The sequence below is a fragment of the Glycine soja genome, chromosome 20 (genome assembly GCF_004193775.1).
Source record: "Glycine soja cultivar W05 chromosome 20, ASM419377v2, whole genome shotgun sequence".
Lineage (NCBI taxonomy): Eukaryota > Viridiplantae > Streptophyta > Magnoliopsida > Fabales > Fabaceae > Glycine > Glycine soja.
Window position 1 is genome coordinate 50,857,969 of NC_041021.1, and position 24,483 is coordinate 50,882,451.

The 24,483-nt window shown below is 33.9% G+C and overlaps 3 protein-coding genes across 4 annotated transcripts; 1 reads left to right on the forward strand and 2 right to left on the reverse strand.

Annotated features, from left to right (window-relative positions):
- Positions 1–2: 2 nt before the first annotated feature.
- LOC114401180 (putative lipid-transfer protein DIR1) lies at positions 3–425 on the reverse strand. The gene has a single exon (XM_028363626.1). It carries the CDS (start codon positions 362–364, stop codon positions 53–55), a length of 312 nt encoding a protein of 103 aa, XP_028219427.1. The 5' UTR covers positions 365–425; the 3' UTR covers positions 3–52.
- A 2,741-nt stretch (positions 426–3,166) lies between these two features.
- LOC114403067 (ATP-dependent DNA helicase 2 subunit KU70) lies at positions 3,167–16,168 on the forward strand. The gene is made up of 19 exons (XM_028365785.1): positions 3,167–3,373; positions 3,450–3,527; positions 3,611–3,733; positions 3,809–3,923; positions 4,479–4,584; positions 4,676–4,793; positions 4,894–4,977; positions 5,097–5,155; positions 7,713–7,846; positions 8,027–8,070; positions 8,500–8,576; positions 10,422–10,569; positions 11,565–11,626; positions 11,976–12,036; positions 12,938–13,030; positions 13,138–13,258; positions 14,757–14,859; positions 15,047–15,230; positions 15,775–16,168. Exons 1-19 carry the CDS (start codon positions 3,287–3,289, stop codon positions 15,886–15,888), a joined length of 1,911 nt encoding a protein of 636 aa, XP_028221586.1. The 5' UTR covers positions 3,167–3,286; the 3' UTR covers positions 15,889–16,168.
- On the reverse strand, positions 14,939–18,602 carry LOC114403068 (probable protein phosphatase 2C 33). 2 transcript variants are annotated; one of them, XM_028365787.1, is made up of 3 exons: positions 17,458–18,602; positions 17,131–17,391; positions 14,939–15,040 (listed from the first exon to the last, which is right to left on the reverse strand). In XM_028365787.1, exons 1-2 carry the CDS (start codon positions 18,337–18,339, stop codon positions 17,176–17,178), a joined length of 1,098 nt encoding a protein of 365 aa, XP_028221588.1. In that variant the 5' UTR covers positions 18,340–18,602; the 3' UTR covers positions 14,939–15,040; positions 17,131–17,175. The 2 variants fall into 2 exon arrangements, with proteins under 2 accessions (XP_028221588.1, XP_028221587.1); XM_028365786.1 differs by lacking the exon at positions 14,939–15,040 and having other exon boundaries at positions 16,745–17,391.
- Between the last annotated feature and the right edge of the window lie 5,881 nt (positions 18,603–24,483).

Sequence of the window (24,483 nt, forward strand, 5' to 3'; positions counted from 1 at the left end):
AATAATTAGAAACTATGATTATTATTATTTAAGTAGGAAGCAGAAGCATTAATTAGCAGTTGGGAGGATGAGGAAGGTTGCACTTGGCAGGGAGTTGGAGGGCGAGCTTAGGATCAATTCCGAGAGAAGGCAATAGTGGGGAGTTCTTGTAAGAGCAAAGGCAGGGCAAGTCTGCATGTGAGAGTACAGAACAGCACTGTTGGGAGGGTGGCGTTGGATTTGGAGGCGTCACCGCTGGTTTGCATGTCATTAAATCTGGTAAGGATACGTTGCATATGCTTTGTCCCTTCACCGAAATCAACAACAAGAACACCACCAATGCCACACCCACTATCATCTGCTTCTGCTTCAGATACATACTCATTAGCTAGTAATAGTATTTTCTTTGCTTCTGCTATGTAATAGTATTTCCTTTCCTTTCTGCCCGGCCTTATATATATATATATATCATACCACCGACAGAAGAAGAATATCTGCATCCTCATTTAATATTTATTGCAACTTCCAAGCCGTGAACCCGCCGGATATCCTGCCACTTCTTTTTTCTGACTCACTGCATGGTAACATGTGGCTCACACCTGTCCACATCCACCAGTAAAACTCCACCCACAAATATTACTCTCTCTGGACTCAACCATTAGACAAAAAATTAGTTAATATTATTTAATTTTGATAATTTCAATAAAAAGTTAATTTATTCCTTAAAATATCATCTATATTGATTATATAAGAAAAAAAAATAAGATTATTAAAAATAAAACTCAATTAAACGAATGATGTTTTGAAAATACATCATTAAGTAGGTGATAAAGTAGGTGATAGTTAATTAAAATTTGTTTATATTTTAATCTAACACAATTGATTTTTTTTTATTTTTTTTACATTTTAGGTCTAAAGGGAGTATTATGATTAAAGATTTTTTTGTGTAATTATGTTAGAATTATCTATCAATTTTATTCATAATTAATTTTAACAAGAAAATTTAATTGATCTCTAGATCAATTACATTTTTTTCATTTATAAAATTTGAAATCAAAACTTTATTTAAAAAATTTGAATTCAATACTATTTGGACTAACTACTTGTTGGTAGACTCTTTCTTTTTACACATTTTTTTTCATCTCTCCAAATAATTTTACAAATATGTAAAAAGAAAACATAATTTTATAAATAAAAAATGAAACAAAAATTAATTTCTAAACTGTATTTAATACATTAAATGCTTTTTCCTGAAATGCATTAAATACTTATTTAATACATTAAATAAGTTTCTTTAATGCATTAATTTTCAAAAATTAATTTAATACATTTAAGTAACTTATTTCCGTAATTAGTAACAGTCAAAATAATAAGTGAGGTCCTTTTTATTGATTTTTTTTATTCTAGTTTCTATTTTTCAAATTTTTGTTTTTTTATTTTATTTCAGAAACCAGAACACATGCTGAATTAACAATAACTATAATATGCATATATAAAATAATATTCTATATATATATATATATATATATTTAAATATACCATAAATACTATTTAATATATAAATATTACGATTATAACAAATTTAATACTCTCTATTGTCTTAAATGTAAGAAAAAAGATCAGCCAGAGATAAGTGGAATATTCCAATTATTTTGTGAGAAAATCATCATGCCCACCAGACAATAGTAGTAGCGAAAAGCAAGACATTCTAACACATAAATTGGGTGTTTGATAATTCTGTGTTTTTAAGTTAGACTTGGTAGAGAGGTGCGAATTGAAGGGTTCCCTCGCTGCACGTTGTAAAACAATTATATCCATTCTTTATCAATATATATATATATTTTGTGTACAAGCTTTAAACTTCAAAACTTACTATTCGAACTCTACCACTTGCCTGACCTTATACATAGAAGAAGAATTCAGGGTCCTTGGTCAAACCCACACTAGTTTCTCCGTGTGTGTGTGTGTATACGGATTGTTTGATTAACGATAGAATTGTCATTTACAAGATTACATGACAAAAAATCAACTACTTAACAGTTAAACACCACGGAGACATTAATTATCTGACAGGCACCATATGAACAATCGAAATGACAAGTATCATAAACATTTTTTTTAGAAATTCATGAACTCCTGTTTAAACGAAAGCAATATAAACTGTACTGGGGTGAATATGCCATAAAAACAGTAAACTCTAAAAGATGCTTTTATTGAAAAATAACTTTTAAAATGTTGTTTATACGTAAAGGTTTTTGGCTTAAAAATGGTTTTAACTCCTATAAAATGAGCGATAATTGATTTTGTAAACTTTTCTTTGGTATGAATCCCTGATCATTATTTTTGATCCCTATTATCATGTGATACTTGTATGTTTTATGGAAGGTTAAGTAACCATTCCAATTTCTAAGTGATATTCAATAGTGTTTATGGGACTATGTTAGTAACACTAATTTTTTTTTAAGATTCTTAAAATTAAAAAGAAAAATCTTTATAAATACTAAATAATTTTTGTATATTTTATACAAATTAAAATCATATTTAACCCTAAATCACAACTTATTAGAGATCTCACTCTTTATATTTTTTCTCTCCATTAGATATGCTCAATCCTCTTTTTTCTCATTTGGATGTGTATTTTACACACCATTTACACAACTAGTTATTTTTTCTAACCTTCTCAAATTATATTTGTTTTATCTTTGTATATTTTATCTTCTTAGTCACTTATAATTTGGGTTAATTAAATTTTTAGTCTTTAAAACAAAAATTTAACTAGTCAAAATACCTAAAATTTCAAATTTTAATTTTTAGTCCTACAATAAAAATTTAATTGGTCAAATTATTTTATTTTTTAAAAAGTTTAAGGATTTTGATTGGTGAAACTTTTGTTTAGAAAGTAAAAATTGAATTTTTAAAAAGTTTAAGAATCTTAGTCAAAATTTTGTTTAATGACTAAAAATCAAATTTTTAAAAAATTTAAGAATTAAAATCTTAATTAATCCCTTATAATTTTCTATCTACTATTTTTTTATCAGTATTTTTAAATTAAATTTCAATGTTCTTTTTAAGAATTGTCAATAGTAAAAATTAATATTATATTAAAATTTAAACTATTCATTGTACAGATAATCATCAATTACAGATATATATTTACATTTAACCATGCAAAATTTTTAAACCGAGTTCTAAAATTTCCCGTTGTTTGGTTTGGTAAAGGCAAAGGGCACTGCGTTGACGGTCGAAATTCTGGGCGCGCATTAGAGAGAAAAAAGGGTTTGTATTTGAGAACTGAGAAGTGGGGAAGATGGATTTGGACGGTGATGATAATGATAATGATAATGACATCTTCAGAGACGACGAAGATGATCCTCAAGCTCAACTCTCTCTCCTCGTAACTATTGCTGCGTTCCTTTTTTCCTTTTCTATGTTTGTTTAATAGTATATGAAAAATACTTTGATTTTATCAGGAAAACGAGTCGAGCAAAGAATATGTGGTTTACCTTGTCGATGCTTCACCTAAAATGTTCAGCACTACTTGCCCTGCGGTTTGTTTGTTTTCTATTTTCTTCTTCTTCTTCTTTCATTTATTTTTATTATGCATTTTAATGACTATCCGTGCCACTCGCAGGAAGAAGACGACCAAAATGGTGAAACTCACTTCCACATTGCCATCTCTTGTATCTCTCAAACTCTCGAGTCTCAGATCATTAACAGATCCTACGACCAAGTTGCCATATGCTTCTTCAACACTGTAAGATTTCATTCACCACTTTTAGTTATATAAGATTCTCTCTTAATTTATTTGTTATTTACTTAATCTTTGCAGAGGGAGAAGAACAATTTACAAGACTTAAACAGTGTTTTTGTATTTAATGTTCCTGAAAGAGAGTTTCTGGACAGGCCAACAGCAAGGCTCATAAAAGAATTTTATCAGCTGGAGGGTAAGTTTTGGGGTTTCCGGTGGTTGTGGTGGGTATAGAGAACCATTTGACGGATCTTATTTATCCTAAAATATTTTTTGCTCATCTCCTGTTATATATTATATATCAAATGACATTTAACTTGGTTTGTATTCTTTTTAAATCTGTAATTTGCTGGTCATATCAACGGCTGACAATATCATTAAAGTTTTGGCTTGCTGGCAGATTGTCTTGCACCCTTATGTTGCTTAAGTAAGGAGCACAATTTAATCGGTTGAAAGGCTGTAAAACAATGAATGTAATAATAAATCCCACACCTATGTTTATATTGATTATGTCTACTAATAAAACATAATACACAGTTATTACTTGTATAAGTGATATCTTTTTTAACCCTTAAAAACTTTATGTAATGCTTGCATAAGTTCCTGAACTTCTATTTTTCATATGAAGTCTATTGTGTGGAGAACTATACTTAATAAGATTAATATTTGAGTCAGAGAATCTGTCTTGCTGTGTGTGTTATGCACTTTTTAATTCTTAGGCTAGTGTTTGTTTGTTCTCAATCTTCTCTAGAATCATTTTCAAAAATCATTGGAAGTCAGCATGGCATTGTGTCTGGGACTCGAGAAAATTCTCTCTACAATGCTATCTGGGCGGCTCAGGCACTTCTTCGTAAAGGGTAATATATAGGCTATGGGAAGATACTCACATTACTTACTGTCATTTCTACATGATTATTGGTAACTAATAATGGGAAACATTTATACCAGGTCAGCAAAGACAGTTGACAAACGTATACTTTTGTTCACAAATGACGATGATCCTTTTGGGAGTATCAAAGGGGCAGTAAAATCAGATATGACAAGAATGACACTGCAGAGAGCTAAAGTACCAATTTGTATATGATTTAGTTTATAGTATAGATGGTAAAACCATAGAGTTTGAAGGATGCTAGTAGTTCATAATTACTTTTTTTTGGTTTGTGAAGGATGCACAGGATCTTGGCATTTCTATTGAACTTCTTCCCTTGAGTCACCCTGATGAGGTGTTCAATGTATCTCAATTCTATGCTGTATGTCTACACACCTTTGACATATATTTGTTATGCTCCCCCCTCCCCCAATTTCTTCTGTTAATTGATACTAATTATATGATTTATTCATGCTTACTTATCAATTGTATGTCTTTTAGGATTTGATTGGGTTGGAAGGAGATGATCTTGTAGACTTTATGCCATCAGCAGGAAAGAAGTATGGCATCCTATTTATGATATTCTCCGACTTAATTTTCCCATGTTATTGAAATGGGGTGACTAGTTATACCCTTTGGAGTTTGACTTATATGCTGCCGAAACGTTAAGTTTCAGGCACATAAATTGTTTAGTAGGTGTAGTGAGCTTAAACTTGTTCCTTTTTTTTGTCTATATTAAGTTTTTACTTTTCATAAGAATATTTTTATAAAATACATAGATGCCAGTAAATGCTCCAAAGCATTTGCATAAAATGGTTCTGATATGTCTTTTTGGTTGCAACACATCTATGTTGGAGTTGGATAGTTAAAATAACTTGTGCTGAATATATAAAATAAAAAGGAATCCTTTAATTTTAGACACTCTAAGAGTAGAATAAAAGGCCCTGGATGGAACCAATGCAACAGCAGGGTTGGTACAGTTCCTAGGCATTGTGGTTTTGTTTTCAGTCAGTATTAAAAACTTGCAGATATTCTTCTTAATTTAAGGTTGGGGCTTTGGGTTTTGGGCTTTAGTTTTAGGGGGGTTCATGTGTGAGAGGGTCCTGGCATATATTGTGATTCAATATTGTAATGATCAGTTTGTGACTTGTATATCAAATATAAGTCAGAAGAGATATATGGTGATATGATAGGAGTTGGTAATAGGAGTTGAGAGCAGATTTATGGGAATTCTGCACTGGCCAAGGCATTGAACTCAGGCCGAGGGGAGCCTAACCAATTTGCAACCCACTACCATGACCCTGTCCCTACATAGAGCACATTCCTACTGTAAAACATGGGTCAAACTCCATCACAACAACTGTGACCAGTAGTGTAGAGAGTAGTAAATTGTGTGGTCCAAACTGGTGTTCGGAACGACACTTGAGTCATGTATATCGGAAGGAAAAGAAGCAGATGACAAGGAGAATGCAGAGGGTGAAGGAGCAGAAAAACAGAAGGAGGATATAAAACCGGAGTTAGTGGTGATGCAATATGACCTCTTGAATAGGCTTTACTCAGCCAAATACTCTGAAATTGCGAGTAGTGGCAAATTGGATCGTAGTAGTGATGGTTGACAGCTGAGCCAGTCATAGCTTCATCCGAATTATTTAGCAGTGGCACTGAAGTTACCAGTCGAGGAGACTCCTGAGTTTACAGTTAGATTGGGGGTTGGACATTAGAAGTCAAGTGGGCTTTGTAGGCAACTGGGTTTGTAACTGGATGGGATTACAGTGTCAAAGATTTTTTCACCTATTTCCTTTGGTCGGTGTGGACATCATATTGGGAATTTTGTGGCTGGAGAAGTTGGGATATATGAAGGTAAATTGGAAGGCTCTCATAAGTCACAATGACCTTTGATCAGCATGGTAGGCATGTGCGGCTTATATGGGATCCTTGTTAAGACAGGAACAAGGTATCTCCCAATGCCTTACTAAGGGAACAACAACAAGAAAGTTTTATCCTACCAGTTGAGGTCGGCTACATGGATCTCCCTACGACATTCGGCACGGTTAAAAACCAAAGGTATAAATAGAAAAATTTGACATCTAATATCAATTAATTCTAACCCATAATTTGCTTGTGCTATATCCCAAATTTTATGGTGTGCATTCACTATCTGAGAAGTTAGATCAGCCTATTTCCCCACTATTATGACAGAAATCAGTTGCCCATCTCACAAAAGAATGAAATTTAAAAGCTGGTAGACGAGATGCTGCAAGCAGGGATAATAAGGCCTACCAGACACAGACGTGCAGCAGAGAATATCCCATCAGAAAAGTCACTCACTAGAAAATAAAGGGGCACAACTGCTGGAGAACACTGTTCTTGGGTTTTAAGTGGACATAGATACGTTTTTACAAATTGGCTTAAAGGCCCAAACTACCCATATACATTAGCAAATAAGATGATAGAATCTCACGTTAGGTAGTTTAGACATGTGTGGAAAAGAACTATAGAAGTCCTAGTAAGGAGAGTAGATCCTATAGAGGATAATGAAATAATTAGACTTAGATGTAGAAAAAACTATCAGCCAAACCATTAAGAAAGATTCAGGTTCAAATGATTTGTTGTTTATTCAATGGGCATGATTTATGACAAGACATTTATGACACTATTTGATCCACATAACCAATCTTACCTAGTAGGGAAAGGCTTTTGTTGTCTTTTTCTTTTTCTTAAAACATTAGGGGACTAATTTATTGGGATACTTCTATACAATTGGCATGCATTGGTCTCTTTTCTATATTTTACTTAGTTTTCCCAATCAAAGAGGTGAAATTCATTAATGTGAACCACATATTACAGTGGAAGCAGGCTCTGTTTCTCAATCATTTTAAGGATGAACATGTGTTACTGCTTGAAATCATTACTTCATTGAATAAAACAGCTCATATTTTTGTACCATTGTTTATTTCTATTGCATGGGGATTATGATGTTGAGCAACTATGATTAAGAGGTCTAAACCAGGGCAAGTAGTTAATATTGGATTAAAATTATAAGTAGTGTTTTTTTTAACACAATTCATTTTAAGTCAGTTTTTTTTTTTTTTTTTTAATTTTGTATTTCAATTTCAGATTGGAGGATATGAAAGATCAGTTAAGAAAGCGCATGTTTACCAAGCGCATAGTCAAAAGACTTAAGTTCATGATAGTTAATGGGATATCAATAGAACTGAATTCTTATGCTTTAATTCGTCCCACCGTCCCAGGTAAGCATTTTGTCACTTTCTAGCTTTTAGCAGCTTTTATTTTGCAAAATTCATTTTCATCCGTATGACCTTTGCAAGATTTTTCCTTGGTCCCTTTTAAGTTTTTAACAGAGAAAATTATAACTTATATATTTTCAGCTTATATTATAATGAATGACAGTCCATGCTTTTGATGTGTAGGAGCTATCACATGGCTTGATTCTGTTACTAATCATCCTTTGAAGGTGATGAATCTTATAACCTCAATTTGATAATAGTCTATTTTCCATGGAATTCTATGTGTTAGAAAGTCCCACATCGCCTGCCTCCCTCAGTTCTTAGGGTGCAACTTATATATCTGTTGGACAATTTCACTTGGTGTTAATTGGTTTTAAGTTGAAATCTAACATTATGTTGTTACAATTTAAATTTGAGAATTTATTCGTCTTGTTCTTGTTATATAATTTACATTACAACGCCAAACAAATCGCTGCCTCATTTTTCCTGTTGTTAGTGTCTATACTCTATAATCATGCCCGTTTTTGTTAAATGCTTTTTATCTGTAGAAACATAATGCTTTTGAATTACCATTGGTTATACTCTTTTAGTCAGACCATAATGCTGAGTGCTCTTAGAACTGTATAAGACAGTGGTCAACTGGTTTGATGGTGCAGATTGAAAGAACTTTCATTTGTGTTGATACTGGTGCATTGGTGGAAGAACCTACTAAACGGTTTCTTCCTTATAAAAAGTAAGCATTTTTATCTTTATTTAATTTGAATGTTATCAATTTGCTTGTTTGGACAATTTTGTTCACTTCAATTTTTTCTATTTAGATTGGATTTGACAAATAATATTAACTGTACTATATGAGTCATTGCTGAGAATAGAAGTTTCTGGGATCTAGATCATAACCAGTTCTTTGTTCTGGGAGAAAACTGTCAATAAAGGAAGAAATGAGATAGATGGCTTTGTTTAATTTCTGAAAATTTAAGGGTGACTAATATGGCTACAAATTCTTTTGAGTGATAATCCTTGGGCTGTTTCATTTTTGGGATTCAGTGCTTCAGAAGGTATCTAAGAACTTCAATAGCTGGAAGGGTGCTTTTTTCTCTATGGGTGATCACCATATTCAGTCTTGTGTTTCCAGCAATACCTTTTATTCCCTTTACAATTATTAGATCCTAGTTGAGTGGTTCATAGGATGGAGAGAATTTTTAGCAGTTTTCTTTGTTCTGCTGTGGTGGGGAAGAGTAGTAATGTAGAGTGTTGCCAGTTAGGAGGTTTTTGCTGGATAAAGGAGGGAGGGGAACAGGGTCTCAGAAAAGCCACTAGTTGCAGTGAGGTTGGGGTCTGATATTTGATTTTTGGAGGTTAGTAATTAGTATTTATAGAACACAGTGATCATCAAGAATCAGAACATCTATTCTATGGACCTCCTTCCAATGTAGACTAAAATTAAACAGGATTAAGGATTTTCCCTACCAGCAAACCCTTCCTGATGCTAGCCAAATCTAAGCTGGCCAGCTGTCTTTGACAATTGAGATTGGTCTTGGTTGACCGAATTCAAAACTAGGAGGTATTTTGGTTTTTCTGTTTTCACTTTCAAATAATATGTTTTTCTTAATAATTAATAAATTTAAAAATGATCTCCTGGTTTTGATTTTGTTTCCTATTTTTAGGGTTTTTTAATAAATTTAAAAATGATCTCCTGGTTTTGATTTTGTTTCCTATTTTTAGGGTTTTTTCAGAAACTATTGGGAGAAACTCAAGTCCCACATTGGTTAGAGATAAAGCAAAGATATAATATATAAGTGGGAGACAACCCTCACCTTGTGAACTAACTTTTGGGATTGAGTTAAGTATAAACTCACATTCTAAGATGGTGTCATAGCTCATTCTAAATCCATTAACTAGCCACTCACCATATTATCCACGCACCAAGCCCAAAAGTGCTGGATATGAGAGGGTGCATTGGGAAAAACTCAAGTCCTACATTGGCTAGAAATAAGGCCAAGAAAGAGTATATAAGTGAGGGGTAACCTTACCCTACGAGAGCTAACTTTTGGAGTTGAGTTAGGCTCAAACCCACAATCTAAGAGAAACAATGAAAATAAGGTGGCATTTCTGTAATTATGAGTGAAAAGTATCAATTGAAAATGAAAATAGAAAATGAATCAAACACCACCTGTCTCCCTAAAGCTAGCTAGTTGTATAAAAGTTAGAGTTTTTTCTCTTCATTTTACTGGAAATTATGTGCCTGTGTTTTGGATGTTTTTCTTTCAAAAATGTTTCAAGTTGAGACCATATTTTAGAAAGGGTGGATTTTTTTTAGTTAGAAATAGTTGCAGACTTGCAACTTTGAAAGGGGATTAGACTGACTAACCATAGTTCAAGTGTGGGATATCTAGCCTACAAATTTAATATGTAAGTTTGTTGAAGCTATTGCCTTATTGGACAGTAAGTGCGTGGCATAAAATTGCTAAATGCACGCCTGTAGAAATACTTCAGATGTTCTTATTCTAATTTTTGAGATTGTGTTGTTTCCTTTTGTTTGTAATTATAATTTTTTGCTTTATTTTATTTTATTTTTCAGCCAGAATATTATATTTTCAATGAAGCAACTCTCTGAAATTAAAAGAGTTTCTACTGGACATCTACATCTTTTAGGGTTCAAGCCACTGAGTTGCTTGAGAGATTATTACAACTTGAAGCCATCAACTTTCCTTTATCCTAGTGACGAGGTTAGTGTTTTTGTCATCCATGAACTGTTGATGAAATATTTAGTTATGGATAATGTTTGGTTTAAATTGCAACTTGTCTGCTTGGTGCTGATTTCTAATCCAATACTTTGAACATTGTTTAATTTTGGTGAAATTGTGTATTGACAATGTTGAGATCCCATGCCAATATAGCCCTTCGTATAAGGTTTGGATAATCCTCACCTTACAATTTGGTTTTGTGAGGTTGAGTTAGGCTCTAAGCTTGTATTTGTCTATGCGCTAGATGTCTATTCCTAGGTGTGAGGAGGTGTTGTTATTGGGCCACCCACATTTGTCCATGCTCTACGTTAAAGATATAATTAGGGATTATTTTCATTAATAGTCTTTATTATGTTTCCCTATATTGTACTGATTATTCATTATAAATAAGAACACACAATTACAGTAAATACTTTTGTATACTCTAGATGTCCAGTCCTGGTTTTGAGAGGGTGTGTTGAGATCCCACATTGACTAGAGACATGACCAATGTAGTCCTTATAAGGTTTGAGCAAGTCCTCACTTTTTAGAATTTGGTCTTAAGGCCTAAATCAACCCCACAAAATTGGCTTGTAAGGTGACAACTGCTCAAGCCTTATAAGGACTACATTGGCCATATCTCTCGTTGATGTGGGGTCTCAACAGATGTTTTTTTCATTGACCCATAGATGATGTGCATTCATCATCCTGCCACCAGGAATCTTGTTTTGATGCAAGATTGTTCTGATGACTTTTCTAATTTCCCTCAATTTAAAGAATAACAATATATGTTCCTTCACCTCATCAAATGGGTGCTTACACTATCCTTTTAACAAATCAAGTAGTATTTGTATCAAGTGATCTATTTATTGGTATTTTGGAAATGCTGACCTGTATAATGGTTGCTCTGAATGTATCTTACATGCTTCTCTATTTTATATGTTTCTCATCTTTTGTATTTCATAATATTTTTTCTCTGATGCCTCTTCGTTTTGCAGGGTACAGACAGCAGCATGTGCATGTTCATTGCCCTTCATAGGTCCATGATACAGCTCAATCGGTATCCTTGATTCCTTGCATTTAAGACTGTTTAATTTCACTGACATCTTTTTGGGGACTATGAAAATTTTGTATCTTAAAGAATGTAGTCTGATAAATTTATTCGTTTATCAAGTTAGAGTTTCTAGTTGAAGAATGTTGAATCAACTCAAGATCAAGAAATCTTTGCTAATTATGGGCTAGTTACATGGTGTAAGTAGGAAAAGGGAAAGAGGGATTTGTGAAAGCTACAATTATTACAGATTAACTAAGCATCCTCTTGTAATACTACTAAGTTACTGAGCATGATTGATATTGTATGTGCTAATAATTAATTACTAATCAAAGTAATTCTCTGCTGTGTCTTTCAGTTTTGCTGTTGCATTTAGTGGTAGTTCCTCTCGCCCTCAATTGGTTGCTCTTATTGCGCAGGTACAATATGTTGAATGCTAGAATGTTTTGGTGTTATAATGAATGATTGCTTTGTTGACTTCAAGAGCTTGCATGTGACATTAGTTTGATGGCTTTGTCTCTAAACTTCTGAATAATTTTAGAGTGCTACTTTGCTGTTATAATTGTCTTGCATATACATCTCATTTTTCTGTCATTGATCCTTTTACTTATGCTCAAACTTTCTTGTGAACATCTTGAGTTATTGACTGATTCCTATTATAGCAGCATCACTACTTGGCAGCAATGACTTTGAGATAGTATGGTTGGTTAATAGAAGTCATATTGCTATAATATAAAATTTGGTATTCTGGCCCTGGCTGCTTGTACATGTAGAACCAGCAAATGATGTGGTGATCTCCTACGTCTGATTACTCTGACAAGAACATAGTAGTCAGAAAAAGATCGCTTATCAGTTGGGCAACCTGCCCTATGTCTGGCCTTGTTATGTCAATTAGCTTCCGAACCAACCTCCAGTATCTCCTAGGATCAAAGTAGGACTCCCCTTGGTTAGGTAGAAGCTAGTAGAAGCTGCTATATTTGGGTACATTGGTGTATCATTTGGCTTATTGCAATGAAATCTGAAGAAAAGGGATTTTTGTATTGCATTAGAAAAATGTTACAAAAGCCACTGAGTCTCTGTTTACAATCTAATATATATAGACATACAGAGACTCTAACTAACTGACAGCTGTATTAACTAAATGGAGTTATTCACTCATATACACTTACAAAATCTTTCAAATGTTCTATCACAATTTCAACCTATATCTAAAAAATCTCAATAATCTTATTGCAATCTCAAAATACAATCTTATCATGATATCAATTATTCATTTAATCTGTGTTTGAATCAGATTCTTACCTTGTGTATGATTGTTAGGAAGAAGTTATCCAATCAGGTGGTCAGATTGAGCCGCCTGGAATGCACATGATTTATCTTCCATATTCTGATGACATCAGATTTGTTGAAGAGGTAGAGAACTGCAATATTTGGACTTGTTTTTAAACCTTATATGTCAAAACAATGAAAACTAAGTTTTAAATATGAAATTATTGTTAAGGCGTGCATGATTTTTACAGCGTTATTCAGATACAAGTGGGATGGTGAATATAGCAAGTGATGATCAAATAAAAAAGGCAGCCAATCTAATTAAGCGTATTGACTTGAAAGATTTTTCTGTATGCCAAATTTCCAACCCTGGTAAGCCTCTTCTTGACTCTCTTCCTCTTGCTCTTTCTTACTACCTCCTCTCCTAGATATTCTGTGATTCTGTTTTTAACATTCTAGTAAGCTTCATTTGTTTTGTAGTAAATTATTCTTACGCCTGCTGCATTTTTTTATAGGCCTTGCGTCTGCTGCATTGTGTCATCATTACTCAAACCTCCTTATAGACTGTTTACTTGGAACTTCTTTAAGATATTGGTTTAAGCATGTGAATGATTTCTATATGCAGACTAGTTGCCAATGAACAAAGATAGTGGGTTAAAAGACTTTACACTACAATTTAAGTAGCAGTTTTACTCAAGATTTCTCTGAATATACTTTAGAATATTCATTTGCTTGGAGAAATTCTACTGAACTTGTATGTTATTTAAATGTTACCAGAATTTCAATTTAAATGCTATTTATATTGAAGAGTTCATTCTTGAATCTGATAAATTACATCAAAAGCTTATTCTCACTAGGTGGGGTTGGGTACCTTGATTGAAGCGACTGTTCTATTTTAAACTTAAAAACCAAATTTTTGGAAGGATCAAGGGCTTTTTCAATGAATCCTAAAGTTTTTTGGTTGTCATCGTCTTCTTTTTGTCACACTATTCTCTACCTCATCAACTCTTCTTACCTGGGCCTCTATTGGCTTCTCCTTGCATGACCAAACCATTTTTCCTTAATAGATGCCTCTAACTCTCATATCCTTTTTTATCCATCTCATTTTCTACCTGAATATTTTCATCTCTGCAACACTGATAAATTACTACATTTTTTTGTTGTTGAAAGCATGGTCTATAGCATTGAATTTATACATTCCATTCCATTAACTTTACCCAGGAATTGGACCTCTTATTTTGTGTTCTGTTGAAATCAATAGAATTATAGAAATATATTAACTTTGTAATAACATTTTACTGACTTGCGCTCTGTTTACTTATTTTGATACAATTCCTTGATAGTGTATGTTAGGAGACTTACTATAAAATAGGAATAAGTTAATTATCTTTATTTATCCTAGGAAAAATAGAAATAAGTTAGCTATCTTTTTTATTTATCTTTATAAAGAAAAATAGGAATTATTTATCCTTTTATCTTTGTCTATCTTTATCTTTTTTATTATTTATCTTATCTTTAGGGGAAAAAAGATTAATTAGAGGTATGTTATGGGCCAGGCCCGAATAGGAGGATACTATGGTAGAGGGGAGGCATTCAGATTAGTAAACCTTGTGGGGATAAAGAAGTGGCTTTGTCATAAAAGGGGAAACCCTTTGGAGGAGAGATTATCTTCTATTTTATTTAATAAAATTGTTCTTTTTCTTCTTTTCAATTTCTGGATTCCTAACAGTGTAAGATCATTAACTACTGATATGCTTGGTATATGTGACTTGGTATAGTTTTTCAAGTTATTATTATTCCCATTTGACAAAAAAAAAAAAAGAAAACAATATTATGATTCCTGTTGGTAACAAAAAGTTTTATTTTTCAGCCTTGCAGAGACACTATGCAGTATTGCAGGCATTGGCACTGGAAGAGGATGATATTCCGGAAATGAAAGATGAATCATTACCTGACGAGGAAGGCTTAGCCAGGTAAGCTCAAGGTTTTCATAATATATTGAATATTTTGTTGTGCCTGATTTGCAGACTGTAAAATGAAACTGAAAGAAAGAAAATATACCTGTTTTATCCTGTTTGGCTTTTCATATCTTAGTTGGAAACTGTTTGCTGTTCAAGAGTTCTGTATGAAATGATAACCTTTCTTATGTATCACCTGCAGACCAGGAGTGGTAAGAGCATTAGAAGAATTCAAAACCTCTGTATATGGGGATAATTATGATGAGGAAAATGAGCCTGGCACTGAGAAGCCTACTGAAGCCTCCAAGAAACGAAAAGCAAATGCTGAGTTTGCAACAAAAGAGTGTGAAAACTATGACTGGGGTGATCTTGCTGATACTGGGAAGGTAAACCTTGAAAGTTATTTCATGCAGTGCTTTTTTATGGAAATCTTGATCAAATTTGGGATAAGCAGGTGTGCTTAAGCCTCGAGCCAATTTTACAACAAACATAGCTAGTTACCTACCTTGGAAGGTCATGCTGTGATTGGTCCTAGGTGTTAAGTAACACAAGCCCGTAGAAAAATACAGGCAAGCTGTACTGGATAAGCAACCTAAACTTGCTCCCTATGTTCAAAGAAGTTAGACACCATATAGAAATTTGTTATCAATGATTCAGCATCTACGCAAGTTCCTGTTGCACACTTACTATAAATCATAACAATAATAGAGCAAAATGGGAAACATAAGGTCACAAACTTGTAATTATGCCTCAAAGTTCCCATATCGTGGACAAGAGGTTAGCCACACTTCAAAATTGAGTACCTTAGATCTAATTTCTTAAAAGTTTAGGTAGAACGTGTAGTGGGTTAATATTTTCAGTTGGCTACCTTGTTCCTCTCTTTCAACTTTTAAAATTGCTGATATGGAATCATTTGATCTTGTTTTGCAGTTAAAGGACTTGACTGTGGTGGAGTTAAAATATTATCTTACAGCACATAATCTTCCTGTTTCTGGGAAGAAGGAGGCCATAATTAGCCGAATATTAACTCACATGGCAAAATGAGCAAGGGGCTGACGTTTTTGTTAATGATTTTGCAACCTCGATAACTAGAATGCAAGACTCCTCTTAGCCACCAGAGCTGCTAAATCGATGTTTGGTTTATTATTGTTGACCCGGTTTGGATAAAAGACTGATTTGTACTTGACTGATCAACATGGCAGTATAGTATGTAATAGCATATTTTACTGGTAGAAGATAATCCTTGTTAGACCTCCAACCACAAAGTAACACATCTTATTTTGCAAAATGTGAAGTTATTTATATCTTCCTTTTTATTCACGCATACCTTTTAAAAGTCTATAAGTTGTTAACATCAGTCCAATTATGATCATAACCCAACTAACATCATTATAGACAGGGAAATTACAAATAAAAATACTTGCGATTACAAGGTATATTTTTTCCTTTGCCCAATTTATAATTTCAGTTGTGTTGTACTCATTTTGCTCGAGTTGCGCAGAGCAACATGAAATACTGCCAAGTCTTTACAGAATTCAATGTAAAAATGATCAGGCTTCTGTTTCAACTCTACTAAGGAAGCGTTAGCAATTGCAGTAGTAACCAACAAGAAATTGATTTTATACAAAAAAAAGAAGAAAAAAGAATGCACCTTTGTGTTGCCAGAATATCATGAGTTTGGTTTTGGAAGTTGTTGGCTATTTGGAATGTTTAAAGTAAAATACAAATAACAAGGTCAGTTTAGTCTTGGTTTGTTTCCCTTCAAAATTCCAATTCAAATGATGTAATATGATTGTTACCAGGATTGTTTTGCAAATTAAAGTTACATTTATAAACAAGGTCAATTCTTAATCACAGCACTGACTTGATCTTTATGCACAAGAAGACAAAAGTCACAATAAAACTAGATAATAAACCGAACAAGCGTTCGTAACAAACAGATGATTCTTATTCTTTCAATTCTCCTGTTTCAGTTAACCCACTGGATAAACCACATGATATAATCTAGAGACTTGGATTTACAGAAGTCCACATCTACCAGATATACAGAGAAGGAAATGACCTCCAGCTAAAAGGAGAAAGAAAAAAAGAAGACGGTGTCCCTTTTCCCTAATATAAGACAAATTATATCTCACACCCCTGAGGTTTAATAAAACTTGTTATTCCTTTTTCTTTTTACATGACTACATCTCTCCATCTATATAACTACATAAATCATTAACGGAAAGTATATACAACGTTATTTTGTTATATAAAGGAGAGATATCAAAGGAAATTTTGTTAAACCTGAAGGGGATGTGCGAGTGTAACTGTCAAATTAGTGAGGAGAGGCTATTGGTGGTTTTGTTGAGGTTCGAGTCTAAGTGAGTCTGAGTCTGAGTCTGAATGAAAGAAGAGGCAAACGACAGAGCAATCATCAACCTTTGTAAGGGGAAGCTTGGTTTTCCATGCATGAATAGCCGCCTCAACCAACATTCGAGCCGCTGAAGAGCGAGGAGCAGAAGAGATAATGGCCACAGCTTCTTCGTTGGATAAAACATCCCATACCTGTCAAAGTGACATGTGAGTGAGAAATGAAAACATATAGATAAAGGAAAGAAAATGAAAACCGACCCCATCTGTGGCTAAGACAACAAACTGATCCCTTTGAGTGAGGCGGTGATATGAGAAATCAGGAACAGAGATGACTCCAAAGTCCTTGAGACAAAAATCTCCAAAAGCACGTGACATGGCAAGGCCAGGGGAATCAATGTTGGGGAGCCATACTCGAGGAATCCCTGATTCGTTCTTAATGGAAAAGACCCTTCCTTTACAAATCCTTATCCTCTCTGCTTCCCTTGGGAGATGTGGCTTGTGGTCAGTGCTCAACTGGACAGCAACAAGAGAACCATTGCTACGATCTTGGGTGGCCAATACTGCTCTGGAGTCACCCACATTCGCAATAACAAGGTCCTGACCCTGCTTCAGCAACGTCAAACCCGTGCTCCCGCTACACGAGCAATCTATCTGATGCTGCACTTTCAGCTCTCTGTCCATCACCTTGCAAGCCTTCACAAAGGAGTCTCTGAGCGTACCAATGTTACCCGGGGCAACCGCACAAGGTGTATCGCTGTTGTTGTTGCTGCTGCTGTTGTTGTTAGGATGAAGCAAATTCCATTGAGCAATAAGCTTGAGAGGGAAGGAATCCCTGAGCTTCTTTGCAACCATATGGCCATGAGGTCCATGGCCATCAAAAACACCACAGAAAACGGTGTCCTTGTTTGAAGAGAAATTATCCCAGAGAAGCATGGCATCCTGGTTGATCCCTTTGCGACCTTGCTTACAGAACAAGGAAGCAACCTGGGACGAACAGTTCAAGAATAATCTGCCAGGAACTCTGTGGAGCCGCATTTCCATGTTATAATCAGAGGCAGTTCTGGAACTGGAATTGGAAGATGATTCATCAAAAGCATCTACGGAGGCCGATGCCCCCGACACCGAGAGGCACGATCCCATCCCCAACAACAACAACAACAACAACAACTGTTATGATTGATTGATGGATAACACCCAACTGAATGATCTCTCCGTGTCCGGAAATATGTGTTGTCCAGTCATTACCAACTAACCAATTCTAGCGTCATGGCTCATCCTCGCTATTATATATGGATTGTGGGACACCTCACGGATCCTCTTCACTTTACAGCACACCACCCATCCATCCAATACTTCTTTACTTCTTATCCCTTCAATCAAACCAAACCTATTCAAATTTGGCTTCCTTTCTAACCAACTTTCAAAATTCATTCCATAACTTATCACTAATATAGGATCTTATCACATCTTCAAAGCGGTGGGATCTTATCAATTTTTTCTCTTATTCATTCTTTTCCTAGATATAAATAAAACAGAATCTTATCAAAATTTATTTTGAAAAATTATTCCATCCATAAACCAGGACACTCATGAATTGCCTTCACAATATGGTGACATAAATCACATGAATATTTACGCATGACTTGAATCGGAAACCAATCCATAACATAGTGATTTTTTTTTAGTTAATATCTTCTTTTCTTTTTTTACCATCATAAAGGTTATATTCCAAAGCTTAATCAAGAAACATCCATGATGTGCTACTACTCAAACCAATTATTACACATTAGACGATAATTTTTTTGGTACATAAAATTATTACAAAACTAATTGTTTCGTATTTACAAATAACTAGTATTTTAGCTTCTTTATTGTATTTTTAAAATTAAAAACTATAATTTTCTTTTGTACTGTAAATTAAAATTTACAATATGTAGATTGAAGTTCTCATTCTCTCCACTTTCTCAATTAAACATTCTCAACATTTTTTTGTTACTTCTTGGCCGTTGCATTTAACATGTCACGCCTACAACTAGTTAAGGAACATTTATCTTAATCGTTTCAAACTACTAGGTTAAGATATTATTAATTAAATACTTTTAAATATATAGCATTATATTATAATTAAAAATCATAAGAAATGAATATATTTGAGCATATAAATTATATTTTAATCTAATTCACCATTAAAAATTTAAATTATGATATAAAGTTATATTTAACTATTGATAATTATTTTTAAAAATTATTAAAATTTAATTATAGATGGAGATAAAACATTATAAATTAAAAGATATGGACGATTAGAAAAACTAAACATAAGATAAGGATGAGAAGTGAGCTGTAATGTCCTCAATTTTGAACATATTATTTATTTTGAAGTGCATAACAGTAACTTGTCTTTGCTAAATTCTTTAGCACATTAAATTTTTATTTACGTTTTAAACAATTTAAGTATTAGAAAACTGTTAAATAATTTGCAAACATAAACAAAACCCTGAAAAAGAAGCAAATAAAGGTAATTCACAATCCTTCATACGCTAAGCCTGAAAGGTATGGTCCCTAAAAAATGTAACACTTCTTATGATTGACGGTCAACTTGATTGTGTAACATCCTACTTTTTTGGTAATTTAATTTTAAAAAAATTGTTATTCGTAAATAAATAGAGTTTTAGAAAAATAATAAGTTTTTTACAATTAAATAAATAAAGAAAAATAATTTTATTAATTAAAATAATGATTTGAGAGAAAATAAAAAAAATATTTTATTTATTCATTTGATAGGGAATAAAATAGAGTTTGTTTTTATAAAATGATAAAAATAAATAAATAAAGTAAATGATAAGTTGCAAGTACCTAACTATAAATAGAGACGTGTTAGGTCGATTCTCTTTTTCTTAATTTTGTTTTTCCCTCTCCTCCTCCCTCCTGCATACCAGCAAATCTATCTAAAAAAATGACGATCTTAGACTTATTCACCATTAGATCGTCATGAAATTTGAGCACCATGGTCGGAACTCATTTCCGAACATTCTCACCATTGACAATTACAAAAAGATGTTGGAGCTGAGAGAAAACCCTTTTTATTGTAACTTTTTTTTTCCGTAGAAACTCAAAACTGTCTCAGTAAAACTACAATATTCAACTCGTTAACCATTAGATTGTCGTAAAATTTTGCTATGTGGTTCGAGATTTAATTCCGCACACAATCACCGTTGGGATTTGTGAAATAGTATTCCTGGAGAGAGAAAACTGAATCGCACGAAGATAGTACAAAATGGAGGTTTCAATCTTTTTTCCTTCTCCCTGACGTTTGGGAACCCTATTAGAGCAGTCAGAGGAAAAACTGGAGGAATCTCAAGAAACTGTTAGAGATGCCACTATTGCTGTCACAATGCACACGTGAGCTTGCTTAGAGGTAAGGGATAACTTTATCGCAATTGGGGTTAGAATGAACATGTGTAGGAATCTTTAGAGGATTAAATTGAGGTTTATTTTTAGATATTTATTGAATTAGACTTTTTCCTTTAAGATTATAAATACAATATTGTTATGTTTTACATACTAATTGATGTTCTTATGAGAATTGATTGATAAATTTGAGTATTCTTGATGTTTTTATGTTTTGACCTATGATTTTTATATAATCGTGTGAAATTATTTGAGAAATTTTACTCCCTATGTTGTGATAAACCTTTTGTATGAATTGTTATATTGAGATTATTAAATTGGGATTCAAATCATGAGTATGTGATAAATTGAACCTGTGATTAAAGGTAAAATACATGTGTATTGAGTTGTGAGCTATGAACTGTGCAATCACATAATTGTTAAGACCCTTTAAGGGCGACGAGTATTGTGATGGGATCTACTGTGGGAACTCAATGAGTTAAAATGATTTTGAAAACAATTGAGTAGTTGTGTGTATTGCATAGTTCATAGGTAAAGTGTATATGATTCATGAGGTGTAATAACGTGTTAAATTGAGATTATACCATTGTGATTGAGATCGAGTGTATGTGATAAATTGAGTATGTCTGTGATTGAGATGTTGTGTGCATTGAGTTATGTACTATGAATTGTACAATCGCACGACTATAAAACTCTTTCAAGACGACGAGTTAATGCTAAGATCCTTTAAGGGCAACGAGTTAATGCTAAAACCCTTTAAGGGTAACGAGTTAATGTTAAGACCATTTAAGGGAGACAAGTTAATGCTAAGACCCTTTAAGGACGATGAGTTAATGTGCAACGAGTATTGTGATTAGAATCACTACGGGGACCCGACGAGTTTAATCACAAGCGCAACGAGATAAAACTATTTTTAGAACAATTGAGGAGTCGTGTGTTTTGTACAGTTCATAGATAGAATTTGTGTGCTAAAATATTTTTTGGGTTGGACCTGAATCAGGAGGGAGAGACCCTGACGGACTCTTCGGAGTGTAGGCCTTGGGGATAAATACACCCGGTTTGAGTACTCCTTTAAGCATGTGCTGATCCCACATGATTGGAGCATTTTCGCAAAATAGTGTGACCCTAACTGGTCTCCCTATGATTTTACCTAGTGAGAGTGATCTGACTTATTAGTGTGTGGTTTGTCTTGTCATGTACTCCTAGGCGCCCGACGAGGTTTTTCACTGACATGGTATCACATTGCATATAGTATTGAGTCTTAGTGTATATGTTGCATAATGCTTGTGTATTGATCGATATTGATTGACTTGATGATATTGTGTTTTAATCCTCGAGTACGTGAATGTTGTGAAAATGAATGAGATGTGTTGTGTTGTGATGTGATGTTGGCCAACAAAATGGTGAAATGACGTGAGCTATGTTTAAGTAAGTTTTATTTTGTTTATATGATATTTATACCTATATGTTATCTTGTTTCTCTCCATTAGTTAAGAATGTGATAACTCACTCCCTGTGTGTTGTTTGTATTTGGATCCTATGATGATCTTGAACTTTGTGTTCGGGGGAGTAGATGACTAGGTGAATTGCTTTAAGGAATATTGTGCTGAAGGACGTCGAGATACCATGCTCTAATAGGATGTGACATTGGAGTATAGGTTTCTATATTAATTGTATGAAGTCTTAGACGACCTTATTTAAATCGAGATGACTTTATTATTTATTTGGATAAATTTGTATGAGGTAGAGGGTGTCACAGCTTGGATAGTCTAAAACCAAATCACAAATTTTCTATAAATTATTTTTTCCTACACTTAAAAGCAGCACCTAAAGTAGGAGAAACAATTACACTTTGAGAAATACCGGCAACATACTATTTGATACACTCTTTTAAACATATCATCTTTTATTGGTTGAAATTTCTTAAAAATTAAGTGTATGTTAAGAGTAATGTGCTAGAGAGCATGTTACTGGCCTTTATCTTACAATTTTTCAAAGAAAATACCCACCTCAACTTCAAGGGCCCACGTAATTACCCAAAAGTTTTCATTTTTCCTCATAAAACTGGGTCAAGTACTAAGTATTGAAATGAATTTCATAATAAGGTCAGTTAATCATTATTTGGCTAACTCTAGCAGCAACTATTTGTGGCCATTATATGGAAATCCTTAGTGAAAGATATATTTATTGGTTACATTTACTTAAGAAATGAGATATGAACACGAGGTCTTCTGAAAAACAGAAGAGGTAAAAATGGAGGAACTAACAAAAGAGAGTAGACACTTGATGCGTATTAAGCTAACTTTTTAAATATTATGATGTCACAAAAATGTAATTCAAGAAATAAATCTACATACTTTACACAAGATACAATCGTAGACAGGTCAACCGTAACGGCTGATTTCATATCCAACAATTTGTCGAAGTCGAACTTCATTCCATTTCCATCAGGAGAACATAGCTCTGGTGCAATACAGAAGTATGTGCTTCCTGTATTAAATGTGTACTCCCAGCAACTACAGTGCAAGGCTTCCGTATCGATCAATAGAGAGAGACAGGAGATCTGTCTACTGGGTTGGGGCCTTGTCTGTACGATAAAGATGTCTTTTCCAACAAGACATCCTTCCACATCCTGTGGGCAACCAAACTTTCTCTCCAGGAAAAACCCAACTGCACAAAGACGTTGACCAAGTTGTCGACGGAAAACTGAGTCAACTGTCAGTGGTTTCTTGCTGTAATCAACAGTCAATCGGATAACTTCCCCATCTGCAGGCCCTTCACCTCGTACCAGCAATTCCTCACTGAAGTTTGCAAAAGCCAATGTTTTCACTTGCCCGTCAAATTTCCCAGATGATATCTGCCATGGTGTACCCCGGGTTCCAGAAGCTAGAGTTTCACCAAGGCCAGAAGCAATTTCAGCCTCCACACAATTATTATCCTGGTTTGTTGGGCTCACAGTATGTAGTACAAATGATAAATCCGGTGAAAGCATTTCTTGGATCAGAACTGCCATTGAAGCTTCCTTCTGAGGAACACCAGTAGCACGGCGGCTCAAAACCGCTCTCCGAGTGTACATTGAAGCCCATACTTGGCTAACTGCATTTCCAAAAACTGTTGGATTGGAAGGACTAGCATTGGGTATTGATTCATAAAGTCCAGCCGCTGATATTCCAGCTAAGTCCTCAACATTGGCACTGGATCGAACAATTAAACGTGCATTGCTTGGGAATATTCTCCCAATGCTTTCAATGAAGTCATTTGATGGCTTCAGGGAAGAAATTAATTCCTGGAGTTGATGGCATAGAACATCAAGTTCACCACCCTCCAGTTTGGCTGTTTCTATCTTTTCCAGGATAGACCTGAATGCTTCAGTCGAATTGCTCTTCTCTAGCTCCAATTCCATGGATCCAAATGGTAAAATTGCCCCAGAAGGAACTCGAAAAGAAGCAGACACTCCCTGATCACTGTAAACTGTCATTCAAAATTCAGATTTTAGAAATATGTTTTGCATGAAAACATAATTGTTGTTAATTATTATATTGATATCACCAGTTAGTCTATGATTCTGATCACTGAAAATTAAAATTGCATAGGCATCTTCCAAAATCATCTTAACCCCCATCAGCAATCATCTTCGAAGATCTCATTTAATTAACAAGATCTTAAAAAGAAATAGTATGGTTTAACTTAGCACTTCAGTCTATTTGAATATAAGAACATAAAGCAAAGCTGTACAGAAAGGGAGAGAAAAAAATTCAGAAACATGAAATTTGCAGAAAAATGCAGCTGATATAATGAATGACAAGAGCATAATTAATATTTGGTTTTACATGTTTTAATACCAGTGTATAAATCACTTTTTCCCTACCCTCA